The sequence below is a fragment of the Vicia villosa genome, unplaced genomic scaffold (assembly GCF_029867415.1).
Source record: "Vicia villosa cultivar HV-30 ecotype Madison, WI unplaced genomic scaffold, Vvil1.0 ctg.000004F_1_1_1, whole genome shotgun sequence".
In the NCBI taxonomy this organism is placed as follows: Eukaryota; Viridiplantae; Streptophyta; class Magnoliopsida; order Fabales; family Fabaceae; genus Vicia; species Vicia villosa.
Genome location: NW_026704934.1, coordinates 658,721 through 678,318, shown reverse-complemented (window position 1 = coordinate 678,318; position 19,598 = coordinate 658,721). Strand labels below are relative to the sequence as shown.

Genomic DNA, 19,598 nt, shown 5'->3' with positions numbered 1-19,598 from the left:
GAGAAAAAGTATCTAAATAACTTGTATTTATAAAACGAGGAACAATATTGAAATAACAATGGCGTTACATGTACATTCTCAGGGAAAACTCTTTCTCTCACACTTTATCCTTGAGCAATTTTGAGTAATTTTGTACAAAATGAACACACCTTTTCACATAAAAAGATTCCTATTTATACTAATTCGACCCGAACGGTCTTCTTCTAACGAAATGCCACGTAGCTTCCACGCGTCCTTTTGGCTAAATGAATTACTTCGAAATTTAAATATTCCCATCCAATGCCTTCGAAAACGCGATCCACGCGTCTTTGTTGAAATGCATATATTCTTCAAAATGTCATACGAATATCTTCGATCCTTGCTTAAAATATTTCGAAGACTTTCTAGCAAAAGCTCCAACTCAATACGAAGAAAAAACTTTTTTTCAAAGGGATTTGAAAAAACCTCTTTACCTGATTTCTTTCTTTTTCACTTCGAACTATAATCTAATAACTTTATTTTGGTTATCGAAATCTCCGGCTAACACGGTGAAACAAGTGTTATCTAAAACATGAACGACCACTAAATTATTCATCACACCTAAATAATTCAATGTGTCTGAAATAATTATGTAATAAACAATTATTTCTCGTCCTATTACCATATCCAAGATAGCAGGGAATTACTTTTTAAAATTGATTCAATTGTGATTAAGTAGAAAAAAACATTACACTCAAGATCTTCATTTCTAATCATAACCTAAACAAATTAGCTACTCATATTCACATTACCACTAAGTTAATGATACTTAAAATTTATAAATGAAGACTAGGAATTATTACTTCCTCTTTTATAGGTGGAAATCATATTCAATTTAGAGTGTTTTTCAATCTTTCTGGGCCACGTTATAAAAAATAATTAAATTTATCATTTTTTTAATTAAATTAAAATTTCTATAAAAGTTAAACTAAATTAAATTTTGGAAGAATAGTTTAATAATTTCTTTTCACAAAAATTACACCCAAAATGGTTATGTATTTACAAGGACTTTCTGCATCAAATAGAAAATGAAACCTATCATTTTAAAATTGGGTTAGGATCCTCTCCATTTCTCTCTCTCTCTCTCTCTCTCTCTCTCTCTCTCTCTCTCTCTCTCTCTCTCTCTCTCTCTCTCTCTCTCTCTCTCTCTCTCTATTTTCTCCATTATTATAGTTTTGTAGGTAAATAACACGTATTTTCATGACATGTGACATTTATTTCACATTTAATTAATTTTATATACTCAAAACTATAATAATGGAGTCTTCCATTTCTTTTAAGAAATGAAGAGGATCTCAACTAGGGGTGGGAATAGACTAGGCTAGGCTAGACTTTATAAGGCCTGGGCCTGACCTACGATAAGATAAACTTACAAGGCCTGAGCCTGGCCTATGGGGCTATAGGCTCATTTTTTCCGTCTGGCCTGGCCTGACCTTTTTAAAAGCCTGGCCTGACCTGAAAGCCTATTTAAAAGCCTCTTTCTTATTAATGTTTTTAATTAATTCATATTACTTAAGAAGCCTTATAGGTTGCATATATATGAACATTTAGACCGATCTATTTAGCACTTTTTCTAATATATATGCATATATAGACCAATCTATTTAACATTTTTTCTAATATATATATGCATATATAGGCCAACCTATTTAGACTAATTTTAATATATATGAAAATATAGGCCGACCTACAAGGCTTTATAGGTTTTAATAGCCTAGGTCTAGCCTATTTTATTAAATAGGCTTTTAAAAAAGCTTAAGCCTGTCCTTTTTATCAAATAGGTTTAACCTGGCCTTAAGTAGGCTAGGCTATAGGCCCTGTAGGCCGGCCTGGCCTATTCCCATTCTCAACTCCTTAAAATTGCAAAGAAGCCGCCACCTTGGCACCCTCTTATCTATATTCTAAAAAAAATAAAACAAAACAAATTTGCAAAAAGCCAAATTCAATAAAAAAAAACAAGTTGATGCCGCCTAATTGACTCCCATTGGTCCTTTTTAATTGACACGGCTCCTCGAGTAAGTCACACTGAGCCATCGATAAAATCTGATCCAACGGCGTACACAATTTTCATTGCAAGATTCTTACAACGACGGTGATGGTATAAAACCTTGCCAGCGCCTTCTACAATTTCCACTCACCATCTTCATTACTTTCTCAATTTCTAACACCTTCCTACCAAACCGCGAGTAAGTTGTAAGATTCTTGTGTTGAAATCGCAAAATGGCCGGAAGGAAAGGAGGAGGACCAAGGAAGAAGTCCGTCACCAGATCTGTTAGAGCTGGACTTCAATTTCCCGTCGGAAGAATCGGTCGATTCTTGAAGAAAGGTAGATATGCTCAGCGTGTTGGTACTGGTGCTCCTGTTTACTTAGCCGCTGTTCTTGAATACCTCGCTGCTGAGGTAAATTTCAATTCCTCTCTCTTTTTTTCTTTAATTTCTATGTATCAGTGATTTTGATTTTGAGATCTAATTTTTGAAATTTGGTGTTTGTTTAGGTTCTTGAGTTGGCTGGGAATGCAGCACGTGACAACAAGAAGAACAGAATCAGTCCAAGACATTTGTTGTTGGCGGTGAGGAATGATGAAGAGCTTGGAAAATTGCTTGCTGGTGTTACAATTGCCCATGGTGGTGTTCTTCCTAACATTAACCCTGTGCTTTTGCCTAAGAGGACTGAAAGTGCTTCTACTGCTGCCAAGTCTCCCTCCAAGGCCAGGAAATCTCCCAAGAAGGCTTAAATAGATGTATTTAGATTTTAGATTTTGTATCTAAGTTTATGTGGTAATGGGAAAATGTTTAATGTATGCGTAGCAATTTATTTCGAATGTTTCTGTATCAGGAGGAATTTGATTATTAATGAAAACATTTTGTTTTCTCTCAATCACGTTGTTTAACAAGTTCGTATGTTATGATGTTTATGATATACTCAACTGCATTCCTTCGTAAATAACCACGGGCAAAGTCATCGAGTACATTAGCTCTTGTGATATTTCCGATTTCTTGTCAGCGTTCAGATGCATTTAGATGCGAAACATGTAGAAATGTTGATCTTAACAACGTTTGAATGCAACATTTGATACAGAGATGCGCTCCCTTCTCTTTTGGAAATTTTAGGGGTTTTTTGTCTGTCTCCACTTATATGGCGACTCTTATCTTCCACTTATATGTTATATGATGGTAATCTCCTCATACGAGTGTAATCTCCCTGATTGCTTAGAAACAAAACCTAAATTCTAATTGCATCTACTATTTTAAAGGTAATCTCCTCATGTGGTAATCTCCCTTTATTGCTTGATTCAGAAATCTCTCACAGTCATTCATCTTGACTAATGGAGCTCTAGTTCTACTTGATCTTCTCATATCTTGAATTTGTTCAAGCTCAACTGGTGCAACTCGTTCCTCATAAACATAACGGTTCTGATGTGGCTTGAAATTTCACCATTTTGTGCTGGATTTTTCTGGAATATTTAGCCAATTCCAACCTTCACTTTCATCAAACTCCACATCTCTATTGATCACTATCTTGAATGTCTTGATGGTTGACAAAGGTGCCTTCAGAATTAGCCTAGACATTTCATCAAACACCACGAGTTTCTTTCCTTCCATCTTCATTTTGTAATTCTTGTAAAATAATTGTCCCAAACTGATCAAGTTACTTATCATTGAGGGAACATACAAGACATCACTGATGATAGCTTCATGTCCATCCTTCTTTTACACCTAGATGTTGCCCATTCTTTCCGATGTCATCATGTTGTTGTCTGCAAAACAAATTGATCATCTAACTGATTCATCCAACTTGACAAATCAATTATTATTGTCTGTCATATGATTGTTGCAACATGTATCAAGGTACCATACATTTTATTTCTTTGAAGCTAAATGTCTTGCAACCATCAAGATAACATCTTCATATTTCATTAGTACCATCATGAGCATATTGAGCCACACTCTTATTCTCATCATTGTTCTCGTCGTAGTAGCTGTCTCAAGCATAATGACTAAACTTCTGACAACAATAACATTGGAACTTCTTCATGTCAACCTTCGTCTTGACTTTCTGATTATGATTTGCACCAGTCTTGCTAGTTTCACCATGGCTTCTTGAAGCTTTACCATAATCGACATTATCACTCAACTTCTTCATTTATTTTGCTTTCACTTTGTTGTTGCTTGAGGTGTTTTCTTTCATAATCTTGAAGAACTTTGCTTGCCATGCCTATTTAAATACCTTTTTTGAACCCCTTTGCTTCAGTCTCATCTCCTTCTCCTCTAGAGACGCTTGTAATTCTTCAAGTTTCTTCTCTGATAAGTCTTTAGATTCTTCAATTGTCACCACAATGTGATCAAACTCGACTCGAAGAGCTCTTAACGCCTTCTCGATCTTTTGCAATTTAGTGATCTTTTCTCCATATGATTTCATCTGATTTATCAAAGCCACCATTTTTAAGAAGAACTCGACAATGGTTTCATCATATTTGATCTGCAAATTTTCATATTCCTTCCTCAAAGATTGTTGCTTCACTTTCTTTTGAAGGTGCGAGAAACACAAGAAAATGGGGGTTTGATTTGGGTTTCACGATTTAAAACAAATTCTTCCAAAAAAAAACAAAGAACACAAGAGCAAAACTAAATGTCACAATTTTTTTATCCTAGTTCTCTGTTAACGAAGTTAATCATGTCCACTGCCAAGGTGATTTTGCCTTCTCAAACAAGGACTTAATCCACTGTAACCGAACTAATTACATACATACAACAAAGACCAACTGTCAATGTTGCAAACCACAAAGACTACCCGTCAATGTCTTCTTGAGAAATTTGTTCTATACCCTAGTCTTTCATGGAATAATAAACTTACAATTTGAAATACAAAGGTTGTGTTTACATAGTTGCTTATTGAAAGCATATTACCCAATTTAAATACAATTAGTAAACAAAAAAGTATTTATTGCAAATTTATGAACAAAAGCTCACCTGCTGTAAATTCACGAACAAATGTTCACTTGCTTTTACAAAATTTTACAAAGAATAAATCATAATGATTTGAGCAGCGTTTCAACGTAAGTTTTTTTAGAGAATCGTTGTTGTCTCCAATCTTCCAAGTCTTCCTTTTATAGCCAAAAAGAAGTTAGTTGGAGGGTATAATAAGAATACTTAATTTCAGCTGTCTTTGCATTACTATAAAAAAGCATTTACCAACAGTTGGAGAAGATATATAATCATGCAGGTCCTAGCATTGTTATAAAGAGTGTTGTTATAAATGCGTTACTTACAATCAAGGTTCTGTGACCATTTTAATATACTAGAAAGCGTACGCTATATCACAACAGTTAGTTAACTCAACCGTTGTGATAGACCTAAAGACCCCAGGTTCTATTCATAGTAGCAATATTTTGGAACATAAATTATAATTCATCACAGCTACATTAGATAACCGTTGTGGAAAGTACACATAGTTTATTATACACTATGTAGATTGCTTGTTTTTTCATACACCTTATTAAATAAAGACAACCATTTAAATTGATGAAGAAGTATATAATCTCAAAATAATTTTTTTCTTGAAAACCAACTTAAACAAACCACTGTTTTCTGAATTGCATGTCTTTCATCATTCATTTCCTGCTCTTTAACATATAAAATAGGTTTAATGGTATAATTCCTTCATTGCATTGATTCCTTCTATCCTAGTCAAATTTGAATGACATCAATTTATTGGCTAGGTCTACCTCATCATCGTCGCTAATTATCGTGATTGTTATGATTACTTATCATCATAACAATCACGATAATAAGTAACGACAACGAGGTAGACCTAGTCAATAATTAAATTTTATTTAAATTATACTATAAGAGAAGAATGATAAGACACATTCTAAATGCTATAAAGCATGAAATGAATGATACGACACATGTAATTCAGAAAATATTGATTGATATACGTTGATTTTCAAATACAACTTAATTTTCAGATTATAAGTTGCTATGTCAATTTAAATGAATGTATTTTCAGTGAAATGTTAATGGAACAAACAATCTACATAGCATATAATAAGTTAAACTTCATTTACTGTCAACCTGTATACGAATTTAAGAACAAAATATTGCTAAGTCACAAGAAGCCTCTTTCTTGTAACTTAACAATGTTTTATTCTGGTTTTGAGAACATTAACAACAACATACAACAACACAACAAATACACGCAACAAAATAAAATAACATACATTTTAGCAACAAAACACTAACTACATACAACATCACAAGATATATTAAATTGTTTCAAGAACACATATTTTATCGAAAATAATTGTGAAACTGTAACAAATTATTAAGTTCACCGCGTTTGTGATGCTATGAAAAAGAAATACAAGGTGGATGAAGTTTCCACAATAACTTCATACTTCATGTATTTTTTCATAACAACGCACACCATATGTACCATAGCCCAAGTATGCACTTTTTGTTAAGGTGGTGAAGACGAATTTGAAAAAATGGTTTGTCACCAACAACAAGCAACAACAAAACATGTGAAACCGAAGTAAATAATATGAAAATCATGTCAACAAATATTTATCTATATATAGCAACAAAAAAAACAAACATAAACTATCTAATAAGAAAAAAATAATATGAAAATCATGTGAGACATAACAACAACATACACAAAAACGAGAGAATAAGGAAGAAGAAGAATATCTTTATGTATGAAGAACAAGATTGACAGTTATACTATAGAATAGAAAAGCTAATGACGAAGAAGAAGAGAAAAATGGGTACTAGAATTTTGCTTTGAAAGATACGACAATATAGTCAAGAAACAGGAGTTAATTTGCTTATATATGGATAAACAATTTCACAACGGTTGTCATTACCAACCGTGGTGATATATATATATATATATATATATATATATATATATATATATATATAAAGAAATATATTTTATATTTTCTTCTGTTTGATGAGAAATACATATGTTGTATTTATAGACTACATAAGACAGGATTTGAAAGAGAAATCTGACCTAAGAATCAGGGGAATTAATTTCCCATGAATGCTAATTCTAATTACAGAAAAGAACAGGAGATAATAGCTAATTAATTACATTAATCCTAATCCTTAATGAGTTGTACAGACAGAATCATTTGATTCTGTATTGATTATTCCACACTCCCCCTCATTCTGGGTGGTAGATGTCTATCATACCCAGATTGAATATGATATTCTCGTATATGTTCCTTGGAAGGGCTTTTGGTAGAATGTCTACAGTTTGCTGGCATGATGGAATATGGTTAACACTTATAATTTCATGATCAATTTTCTCCTTGATGAAGTGTCAGTCTATCTCCACATGCTTTGTTATATCATGTTGTACCGGGTTCTTAGCAATGCTAATAGCAGCCTTGTTATCACATAATATCTTCATGGGGTGATTGGTAGGAATTTTAATCTCATCTAGCATTCGCTTAAGCCAAATTCCTTCACAAATACCTTGTGACATAGCTCTGAATTCTGCTTCTGCACTACTCCTAGCCACAACAGATTGTTTCTTGCTTCTCCAAGTTACCATATTACCCCATACAAATGTGCAGTAGCCTGTAGTCGATTTCCTGTCAGATAAACATCCTGCCCAATCATAATCGGTGTAGACTTCAATACCTCTATTTGAGTTCTTTTGAAAATAAAGTCCTCGGCCTGGCGTACCTTTCAGGTATTGGAGAATTCTGTTCACATTTCTCATGTCATTTTCAGTTGGATTTGACATATAACGACTAGCCATGCTTACGACAAAACCAATGTCTGATCTTGTGTGAGTTAGATAGATTAGTTTTCTGACTAGACTTTGATATCTATCTTTATTAGATGGTACATCCTCGTCTTCACTCCTTTTTACTTGTTCTATGGGAGTATTGACAGCTTTGCATCCAAGCATACCTGTTTCTTGAAGTAAATCTAGAGTGTACTTCCTTTGAGAAATTGAAATACCATTCTTTGTTCGTGCAATTTCCATCCCTAGAAAATACTTGAGTTGTCCCAAGACTTTGGCTTCAAATTCTTTTGCTAGAAGTTGCTTTAACTGGTTGACTTGTGCATCATCATCTCCCGTAATTACGATATCATCAACATAGACAATAAACAAAGCTATCTTCCTATCCAAAGAGTGTTTGACAAACATAGTGTGGTCTGTTTGACATTGAACAAAACCATCTTGCTTGATGTTAAGTGCCAAAATGTAGTTATTTTGTATATATGTTTTGTTGCACTTATCGATACTTTTTGTTAATACCGTTGAATAATTCCCCGTTTTGTGCATAAATACGTATACTTTGTGAATAGATATATTTTCATACACTTTTATACTTTTTGATAGTTTTATACTCTTTTTGTAGGTATTCTTGCGTATTTGGAGCATGAGCAATAACGTGTCGAAGACACGGCTTCAAACGCGCGATTTTGAGCGGCGGAATCAATTCATTCGGCGAATAAAGCACAAAATCAAAGAATAATAAATCACCAATTTGGTTGATATGTTGTCATTTTTAGATAGGAAATGGAATAAGCTTTCCAACGCTTCGAACCGGGCGTAAATCGGAGTTACGGTTCTCAAGTTACGCCATTTTTATTAAAAGCTGTTTTTTTTTCAATTCAGCAGGTTGGGCGCGATGCGCGCTGTACCAGATCCAGAATTGTATAAATAGGCGGAAATCAGATATTTTAGGGCATGGTTGGATATTTTAGAGCTCCAATCCATCCAATAGCATTTTTTGAGTGGAAAGATGCTAGAAAACACATTGGAGCTGTCAAATGGATGATCTAGGGTTGAATCCTTCATCAATCGGAGCCGACAAACCGTGAGATTTTTGGGTTTATCTTCTTTTCTTCTCTTTGTGGTTTCATTTGTGGGTTTTGTATATATATACTTTGATCTCATGTATATTTGTCGCCCATGGCGTTGTATAAAGTTGCTTTACAATATAAACTTGTTGTTTTTCCTGATTTTTTACATCTTGATGTTTGGGTTATGTTTGGTGGGTTGTTTTGCATCTTGATGTTAGGGGTTTGTGTTGTTGTAGAGATAGACCTCACAAATCTTGATTAGGAGAGATAATCATTAACTTCTTGATTGTAGAGATAGATGAAGAGTTAATGTTCACTTTGTGTTAGTTCGTAATGCTACCGGGTTGTTTGATTGGTGGAGAGATCGTCGATCGAGCAATATTTTAATTTAACACGGTAAGCTACCGTATGTTTGATTGGTGGAGAAATCGTCAACTAAGCATACAATAGAACTCGTGGAGGTGTTTGGACACGAATGCTGACAACGGGAAACACGTGAATGGTTTAAGGAGTATAGTAGACTGAGTGCAACTGGTCGATAAGTTTATGTTTGTGAAGAGTAGATTATATGCAATACTTGATAGTTTCTTCTATTTGAAGAATGTATTCTTTTTGTGTTGATATTTACTTTTCCATTTCATATTTAAATTCATTCAAACCCAAACTAAGAACTAAGAATCCGCCGAACGGCAGTTCAATAGCACTAATCTCTGTGGACACGATAAATTCCCGGATAAATATTTCCAAAACTTTTGTTACTTGCCGCTTTACCGCACCAACACTTGACAACTTTTGTTAGTCTATCAAACCATGCCCTTGGTGATTGTTTGAGGCCATATAGAGATTTGCGAAGTCGACACACCATGTTGGAGGTTCCAGGTGATTCAAGTCCAGGAGGAATTCGCATTTATACCTCTTCTTCTAACTCTCCATTTAGAAATGCATTCTTTATGTCTAGTTGGTGTAGGGGCCAATCTAGATTTGCTGCTAGAGATAGTAGAACCCGGACAGAATTGAGCTTCACAACAGGTGCAAAAGTCTCCTCATAATCCACCCCATATGATTGTGTGAATCCCTTAGCAACCAACCGAGCTTTGTACTTGTTTATACTCCCATCAACATTGTGCTTAATTGAAAATATCCACTTGCATCCTACTGCTTTCTTCCCTTCTGGTATAACAGTGATCTCCCATGTGTCATTTCTCATAAGTGCTTGAACTTCTTCAGTTACAGCTGCTGCCCATTCAGGTTTCTGCAATGCTTTTTGAATATTATTTGGAATTTCTATGTTGTCAACAACTGCTACAAAGGAACTGTAACTTTGTGATAGTTTTCCATAGGAGATATATTTTTCAATAGGGTGTTTAGTGCAAGTTCTAACCCCTTTTCTCATAGCAATAGGAATATCAATATCTGCTGTATCAACATGTTCAGAGTTAGGAAGAATATTACCTGTGAGAACTTCATTTTCTAGAGTCTGGTTTGACTCATGGCCTTGCATTGGAGATCTGCTTGACACTACCTCCTTCATCCTCCTTTTATAACAAAAGCCCTTCCAATTACCTGTTTTTGGATCACAATCCTGTTGAGATGTGGTTGAGATTATAATTGGTCCTATTTCCGTCATAGCTTCATTTGTCCTTTCACTCGGCTGAATGTTAGAGGTTTGATCCAGTAATTTTTCAGCTGGTTTAGGCATAGGTTCGGCTGATTGAGTGTTGTCGGTTTGGTCTGTTAAGATTTTGTCATGTTCGGTTAGTTCAAGAGGCAAAAGTTGGTATTCTGAATTTACGATATGCTCCCCCTGAATACCTTTTTTGGTGTAATAGGGTTGATTCTCAAAGAAGGTTACATCCATAGTGTGGTAAAATTTTTTGGTATGGGAAGAGTAACACCTATATCCCTTTTGGTGAGGAGAGTAACCAAGAAAAATGCATTTGATGGATTTTGGGTCTAATTTGCTTCGCTGAGGGTTGAGGTTATGGACAAAAGTTGAGCATCCAAATATTTTTAATGGAATAGAGGAAAATATTTTGCTGGTTAGAAATAGGTTTTGAAGTGTGGAGAGTGGGGTCTTGAAGTTAAGGAAACGGGAGGGCGTTCGATTAATAAGGTGAGTTGCAGAGAGGACAGCTTCTCCCCAAAAGTGTTATGGGACATTTGTGGCTAACATGATTGATCTAGTCACTTCCAAAAGGTGTCTATTCTTCCTTTCCGCTACTCCATTTTGTTGGGGAGTGTCCACACACGAGCTTTGGTGAACAATTCCAACCTTTTGAAGATAGGAATTTAGAGCATGGTTCTAATACTCACGACCATTGTCAGTTCTAAGTATCTGAATATTGCTTTGGAATTGTGTTTGTACCATCTTATGATAAATTTCAAATATTCTCCCCGCTTCTGATTTTTCCTTCATTAGAAACACCCAGGTAACACGTGTGTCATCAATAAAGGTGACAAACCATCTCGAGCCTGTAATGTTGCGGACTCGTGATGGTCTCCATACATCATTATGAATTAATGAAAAAGGTTTGGAGGGTTTATAGGATTGGGGTGGATAATGGTTTCGGGTATGTTTAGACAATTGGCAAATTTCACACTGAAAATGTTCCTTGTTTTTATTGAATAAAGAAGGAAACATTTTTTCCAAGTATATAAAATTTGGGTGGCCTAATCTACAGTGCCACATCATTATAGGATTATTATCACTTGAAACTACAACTGCAACATGATAATTATTCTTGAGTTTTGCTTCTGATTTTTCCACTTGAAGGAGGTAGAGTCCAGCACACTCTTCAGCATTGCCAATCGTCTTCCCTGACTCCAAAATCTGAAATTTACACAAGTTAGGGAAGAATTTAGTAACACATTTCAAATCTCTTGTAATCTTGCTAATAGATAGGAAGTTACAATCTAGTTTAGGCACATACAAAACAGAGTCAAGTGTAATATTTGGTGAAATGATAATTGACCCTTTGCCCATGACCTTATAATGTGTACCATCAGCTATTCGAACATTATAGTTATAGGGACATAGAGAATAACTACTAAACAAAGTAAAATCTCCAGTCATGTGATCTGAAGCCCCTGAGTCAACAATCCATGATTTTGTTTTTTCCTTACTAGTGCTTAGAGCATGTAAGTAATTACCTCTTTGATCCACTACATCAGTACCACCTTTTTCTGCCGTTAACATGGTTTGCTGAAGGAGTTTTTTAAGAGCCTGCATTTGTTCTTTGCTAAAAAGAGATGAGTTAGGGTATACCTCAGTTTCTTGATTGTTAAATGCTGTGTTACCTCTGCCCTCCTTGCCTATGAACAATTTGGTCTCTGAGGGTTTTCCATGTATGATCCAACATGTTTCCTTTGTGTGGCCTGGTCTCTTGCAGCGATCACACCAGGGGCGAGTTTTCTTTTGTGGTGGCCGAGGCTGATTCCCTCTTGCTGCCATTGCAGAGCTCTCGCTGTACGAAACTGAGTTGGGTGTTCCCAGCATGATTTTCTTCCTGCTTTCTTCCCTTCTCACTTCTGAAAAGGCTTCTCGAATTTTGAGAAGTGGTTTGGTTCCAAGGATCCTTCCACGAACTTCATCTACGTCCTTGTTTATCCCTAATAGGAATTTGTAAATCCTATCTTTTTCCACCAGCTCCTTATACTTCTTTTGATCTTCTGTACAACACCATGTAATCTCTTCATAGATGTCCAATTGCTGCCAATGTTTATTAAGTATATTAAAATATTCAGTAACAGAAGATTCTCCCTGTCGAAGGTCATGAAGAATGCTTTTAATCTCAAATATGACAGATGTATTGTCAATATTTGAGTATGTTTCTTTCACTGCATCCCATATCTCTTTTACAGTGTCATAGAACATGAAATTTTCACCAATTTCATTTGTCATGGTATTGAGCAGCCATGACATTACTTGGCTATTCTCAAGTTTCCATTTCTGAAAGTTTTTGTCTCCTTTTTCGGGACATTTAGAATCTCCTGTAGTGTATCCTTCCCTTCCCTTTCCTTCTAGGAAGATCTTGACTGACCTTACCCATTGGGTATAGTTTTGACCATTTAATTTATGGCCTGTGATGAGGTGAGTGAGCCCTTCGTGTGAACTGGTCAGAAATGATCCAGTCTCCACTTTGAGTGATTCATCAGATTTGAGATCCTCCATCGTTTGGCGGCACTAGGTTAGGGATGGTTCAGATCGTGCTCTGATATCATAAAGAAATATATTTTATATTTTCTTCGGTGTAATGAGAAATACATATGCTGTATTTATAGACTACATAAGACAGGATTTGAAAGAGAAATCTGACCTAAGAATCAGGGGAATTAATTTCCTATGAATGCTAATTCTAATTACAGAAAAGAACAGTAAATAATAGATAATTAATTACATTAATCCCAATCCTTAATGAGCTTTACAGACAGAATCATTTGATTCTGTATTGATTATTCCACAATATATATATATATATATATATATATATATATATGTGTGTGTGTGTGTGTGTGTGTGTGTGTGTGTGTCGCAATGGTTGAACAAAATAACCGTAATGATATCCCTTCTATTTATTTTTTTAAAAAAAAAAAAAAAGAAAAGGCGCGCCTTAACGTCGAAGGAATAAAATATTTAAGGGCGCTGAAGTTCAAACCCATGAAATCTTGATTGTACGACCACAGTTAGATCAACAACCGTTATTATATCCTAACAATTTTTATTTAAAAAAAATATCTGCGTCCGAGTTTAGAGATGTCATCACGGTGTTTGGAAGAACCGCAGTGACTTAGGCGTCGTTGTTTGTGCGTTTTATAGTAGAGTTGCGGCACCATATCAAGGTAGCGAGAACTTCTGTACCTTGTACTATTTCCTCAGACAACCAATATTGATCTTATCTTCTATTCTTTAAAGGCTTCAGATAGTTATAGATGAAACATGCTTAGAAGGACCAACACTTGAATCTTCAAAACCTAAGTCATCAGAGTCTTCAAACTTGTTCATCTAGAACCTTGTCTTCAAAATCTTCAGCACTTGATCTTCAAAATCTTTGTCTTTAGATTATTCAGAACTTGTTTTTCCAGAACCTTGTCTTCAAAATCTTCAGAACTCGGACAACAAAATCACAGAGCTAAAGTCCTCAGAAACACTTTCACAAGAGTCATGATCAAAAGCTCTATAACTAACGTTCATCAGAACCATTGTTATAGAAGCATTCTAGAACTTGACTAGGTCTTTTTAAACCCAGAATCAGAGTGTGATTTAATTTAGAACCTGATGAAGTCACACACCTTATCTTTAGAGTCAGAACTTGTTAACGAAGGCTACACACTAGACAATACTGTTAGAGTATTAAATTCTTCTCTAAGATATCAAGTAATGTTATCATCAAAACTTAAAGCCGTATGTAGAACCAAATCTTGTTCTTACGTCTTTAACTTTTCATCTCCACCATACAACTTCTTGAGAGTATCCAAAGCTTCCTTGGTCGTTTCTTGCTCGATAGTCTTCTCAAAGATATTTTAATCCACACACTGATGGATCAAGATAAATCCATTCCTGCTTTTCTTGCTCATTTCATGATAAACAACCCGATGTTCAGCTAGAGATCGAAGATCCGAGTTGAGAGGCCTTCGTAACTGTGTAGTCCCATGATCGCACAGGAGTTGAAAAATTGATGGAAAAGACGTTACATGGTATATATAAGTCGGGACAATGATGATAACGTTAGACAATTGATGAAATCATTTAATCAGGAGACTCAAAGGGGCAGTTCTTAATGGTCTAAAAAGGTAAGACACATGGTTTAAAAAGACTCCTCATGAAAGGGATAAGTTATATAAAAATAGACAAAAACTCTGATAATCGAGCATAAATCAATATACTTCCATACTATTGCAATCTCACCTGATTAACATCAAAGATGTTATCCAAAAGGTGTTTTCAACAAGAGCACTAATGTTTTTTTTTTTATTTTAAATTTATTATATGTTTATTAAAAGTTATTCAATTAACATCTAAATTTGTTGTGTGCTAGTCTTTCATCTTCCTGTATTTTAAAACCATTTATCCAATTTTATATTAAATATTAAAATTTTATACAAATTAATAGAATTATTCTTTTTTTATTAAATAAATTAATTTTAAATTGGAAAATTACCTTTAGAGTCAATGTATCTCATTATTACAAGATCCAAATTCAATTAAAACTCCACACTGTCTACTTAACTCCCATTGGTTTATTTTCAAAGACACGGATTGCCAAGCAAGTGAGGGTAAGCCGTAGATAAATTTATCCTACGGTGTACCATTTTATCAATTCAAGATCATTTCAATAACCTTCACGGTATAAAACCATTGCCAACGCACCTTCCAATTCATCTCATCATTTTCATTTCTCAGATTCTCTTACATCATCCGAATAATTTTCTGCTATAATCTAGTGTTCGAATCTCGAAATGGCCGGAGGAAGGAAAGGAGGAGGACCAAGGAAGAAGTCAGTCACCAGATCCGTCAGAGCTGGACTTCAATTCCCCGTCGGAAGAATCGGCCGATTCTTGAAGAAAGGTAGATATGCTCAGCGTGTTGGTACTGGTGCTCCCGTTTACCTAGCTGCTGTTCTTGAATATCTTGCCGCTGAGGTAAATTTCAATTTTCCTCTTTTTTAATCTTTAATTGCTAATAATTAGGTATATTGAATTTGAGATCCTAATTTTTGAAATTTGTTTATTATTCAGGTTCTTGAGTTGGCTGGAAATGCTGCACGTGATAACAAGAAGAATAGGATCAGTCCAAGACATTTGTTGTTGGCTATTAGGAACGATGAAGAGCTTGGAAAATTGCTTGCTGGTGTTACCATTGCTCATGGTGGTGTTCTTCCTAACATCAACCCAGTTCTTTTGCCCAAGAGGAATGAAAAGGCTGCCAGTAGTACTCCCAAGTCACCATCAAAAGCTGGCAAATCTCCAAAGAAGGCTTAAATTTGGATCTAGGGTTAGGGATCTTTTTATGTAGCAGACATGTTTAATGTTCATGTAGCAATATGCTATTTGGATATTTACTTATGTAATGTAAGAGTTCCGACACATAAATGAAAACAACTTGTTTTTATTAACTCTTGTGTAATTTAACTTAAGTTATGATCTATATGCGGATTTGTAGTTGAAATATCCATCTTTTGATTTATTTCAGTTATAATTCACTGATCTTGTTTGAAAATTAAATTTGTGCATATCAAGTTGAATTGTTGCAAATTTATTGCTAGATATTTAATTTAAAGAGCATTTAAATCTATAAATGTTAATAGATATATGAGAAAATTGTAGATATAGAAATTCATTGACTATCTTATTTCCCATCAAAACTAAATCCGAAGCTAATATACTTGTTCCAAGCTCCACCAAAGACAGAAACACCCGCACCAAATTTGCAATCGACCAAAAAAAAAAAAACTCAATGAAAGTAAATAACAACAAAATAACCACCTCTACCTCTAAACAAGAAAATTGATTGCCACAATAGATCCAACAAACACCCAATCACACCAGAACTAAAGATTTCAGCCCCACATCCGCACCGGACCAAAAAGAAAAATGTCCAACGCCAATAAAATCATGCAACCAGAAAGAAGCTACTCAAGCAATGCTCCAAAATTAGACTCCGATGCAACAAAATCCAAACAGGCTACCAGCTAAAAAAACACTTCTACGAACCTACTCTCATTGAAGCAGACGAGAAGATTCAATCTGCAATGATATAGAGACAAGCTTTAGTTGACATATACCATTGACCTATATCACCCTCTATCCATTTTGCTTTTAATTTTAACCACTTCCAAGATGTCAACTTGGCCTCTTCAATGATTTTTCAAGATTGATTTCTTCATTCTAATTTTTTTAATAGTTCCTTGACTTCCAAATTCACCATCCCCATGCGAACCAGATCAGTACTAGCTTCTTTGATATCGATCTTCCTTCTCCAAGCAGAATTTCGAATTGTTCCATGTGTTGCCATCCAACATTGTGAAACGCTGTAAGTACTCTGATCCATTTGCAATTAGAACTCCAAACATTTGCAAAAATAGGACATTCGAAGAAAAGATGAGATGCCGACTCTTCCTTCCCACACTCTCCAACACACCTATCCTCCCCATGAACTACCGCTCCCCTTTTAGCTAAATTATCCTTTGTAGGGATTATATTATGGAACATTTTCCACACCAGACTAAATATTTTATAGGAATTGCCTTATTCCAAACTTTCGGCCAATACTCTAGTGATGAGAAATCTTCTGTCATTAAACCCCTTATAAACATCTTTCACCGAATATTCACTCAAACTCTCTACCCCTGCTATGTCTAGTTGACTTATATCCTTCCACCAACTTGATGAGTCGTAGTCTCCTGAAATCAAATCCACCATATTCACCCCATATCTATTTAGCAACGCACCATACCAAATACCCTTTTTTTCAACCGAAAATTTCCGCTTCCATTTTCCGAATATAGATTTATTGAAAACCCTCAAATTTTTAACACCTAACCCCTTCTTCAATTGGTCTACACACCTTGTTCCATTTAACCCAATTAATTTCTCTCTCTTCCTCACAACCCCCTAAAGAAATTGTTTGAAAATAAATTCTAGATTAGATATAATACCCGTCGGAGCCTTGAAGAAAATGGAAAGTGAATCGAGATCGCAAACAAGACTGATTTCAATATTACAATCCGACTTCCGATGGATAAGTGTTTGTTCTTCCATTTAGAGAGCCTAACTTTCACAATGCTTATCACCTAGGCCCAGGTATCCGTCCGTTTTGGGTCTGCCCCTATTGGTAAACCATGATAATTGAATGAATGTGTTCCAATGTTACAGTTTAAGATGCTGACAACCTCTTCTATCCATAATTGAGGAATATTAATCCCGACAATATATTGTATTGTGATGGTAACAATATAGATAATCAAAAATTTTATTTTGCTAATAAATTGGCTTGTTAAGTTGCCATCAGGGAGAATACGTAATTTTGGATAGACTGTTGGTTAGGTTCAGAAGCATTGAATAACATGTTTTATATGCTGTATTGTGTTTGTAATAACAAAAATAAGTATGTGACTCAAATGAGATATTAGGATGGAGTGAAATGGAAATAGAAATTTGAGTGGATTGAAGAACTTTATGAAGAAATGGAATTTTATCTTACTGAACTAACAAATCTCTTATTAGGTTTAAGAATACGTAAGTTGTATATTATCTAAGATTAATTAGGATTGAGGGGGTGTCTATCACATACTATGATGGAATACATAATTTATTTTGGTTTATTTTGTTGCTTTGACTTGCGAGCATAAGATAATGATTGTCTTCTGCAATTTTTATGGGAATAACCAATCTCATTCTATATATTGGAAGAACGGTCTCTGAAAAACCGAAAAATATTCCTCAGATTTCATAGATGCATCTACAGACGCATCATATGCATCTCTTAAACGCAGTCAAATTGAGTAACATCTCAATGTTGTTGGAAATTGTCTCCGAAAATGCATCTCCGTAACAACTCAATGTACACCACATACATTCTCCCTATAAAACGCCTTATGATGACAAGAGTTGTTCCAGAGATGCATCTCCATGATTACACCAGACAATTTTTAGAGATACATCTCCGTAACCATAATAGATGACAATTTTTTGCATTTTACTTAGAGATGCTCTGATGAATTTGATGACACATGACTCTTTTGGAATAATATCAAAATGGCATATAGAAGAATAAATTCATAGGACATAATAAAGTCAATTCTAGAGTACAAAATATAATATAATAAAAAATAGGGTTAATTGTACGATCCCCCCTACCATTAGGGCGAGATTTGGTATCACCCCCCTTAAGATATTTTTTTAGTAACGCACCCTTGTAAAACCTGTAAACCCTTTTCACCACACCCTTTTACCAACACCTGCTGACTGTGTATTATTGCATGCTGACTGTGTATCATTCTAACTGGTCCAGGTGGCAATTGAATTTATAAAATACCATTGTGTAATATAATTCCACTTACATGTTTAGAAACCATTCAGTTTCACCCCCGTAAAACTTTGGTTTCATTTCTATTGCCATGGGTGTGGACAAGACGAACGGAGAAGATGACGCGAAGGCTGGGAACGGCGAAGCAACGGTGGAATCGTCTCAGGTTAGTTCAAAAGAGCATATCTGCAACTTGGTTATAACATGCATGTTTATTTTGTTGTTTTAAATGTTGTGAACAACCTGCAGAGAAACGGAAGGTTTAACGCCGTTATTTGTCACGGTGGAGAGTTCATTCAACGTAGTCATGGTGAAACGATTTACAGGGGTGGTTCATCAACTTTGATTTCTGGGGAACAATTAGATTTGTGGACCCTTGAGCGCATTCAAAACCTAATTTCTGGGTGGGGTTACTTAGAAGGTTCTTACAAAGTGTGGACGAAAATCACTGACATTGATAGCAACTACTTTCAGATTAGGAGTGATGATGATGCGTATGATTTTGGTGCATATTGTTGTGCGATGCAAGTTGATGGGGTACTGTGTGTTGAACACGCTGCGTGCATAAGTGTAACTGGGAGCAATCAAAACTTTGTGTCTGAGTTAGAGGATAGTGATGAAGAGATTGTTGAAGGGTTGAACGATAGCGAGGATGAAAGGACGACTGCTATAGCTGATGGTTTTGATGGTTTTGATGGTATTGATGACACTATACCACTTA

At 35.1% G+C, this 19,598-nt stretch overlaps 3 protein-coding genes across 3 annotated transcripts; 2 read left to right on the top strand and 1 right to left on the bottom strand.

Annotated features, from left to right (window-relative positions):
* Positions 1-2,139: 2,139 nt before the first annotated feature.
* Positions 2,140-2,896, top strand: LOC131621327 (histone H2A.2-like). The gene is made up of 2 exons (XM_058892371.1): positions 2,140-2,418; positions 2,514-2,896. Exons 1-2 carry the CDS (start codon positions 2,239-2,241, stop codon positions 2,751-2,753), a joined length of 420 nt encoding a protein of 139 aa, XP_058748354.1. The 5' UTR covers positions 2,140-2,238; the 3' UTR covers positions 2,754-2,896.
* Positions 2,897-7,351: 4,455 nt separating this feature from the next.
* LOC131621374 (uncharacterized mitochondrial protein AtMg00810-like) lies at positions 7,352-8,191 on the bottom strand. The gene has a single exon (XM_058892413.1). It carries the CDS (start codon positions 8,189-8,191, stop codon positions 7,352-7,354), a length of 840 nt encoding a protein of 279 aa, XP_058748396.1.
* Positions 8,192-15,245: 7,054 nt separating this feature from the next.
* Positions 15,246-15,965, top strand: LOC131621326 (histone H2A.1-like). The gene is made up of 2 exons (XM_058892370.1): positions 15,246-15,492; positions 15,589-15,965. The coding sequence occupies exons 1-2, from the start codon at positions 15,310-15,312 to the stop codon at positions 15,829-15,831; spliced, it is 426 nt and encodes a 141-aa protein (XP_058748353.1). The 5' UTR covers positions 15,246-15,309; the 3' UTR covers positions 15,832-15,965.
* The last annotated feature ends 3,633 nt before the right edge of the window (positions 15,966-19,598 follow it).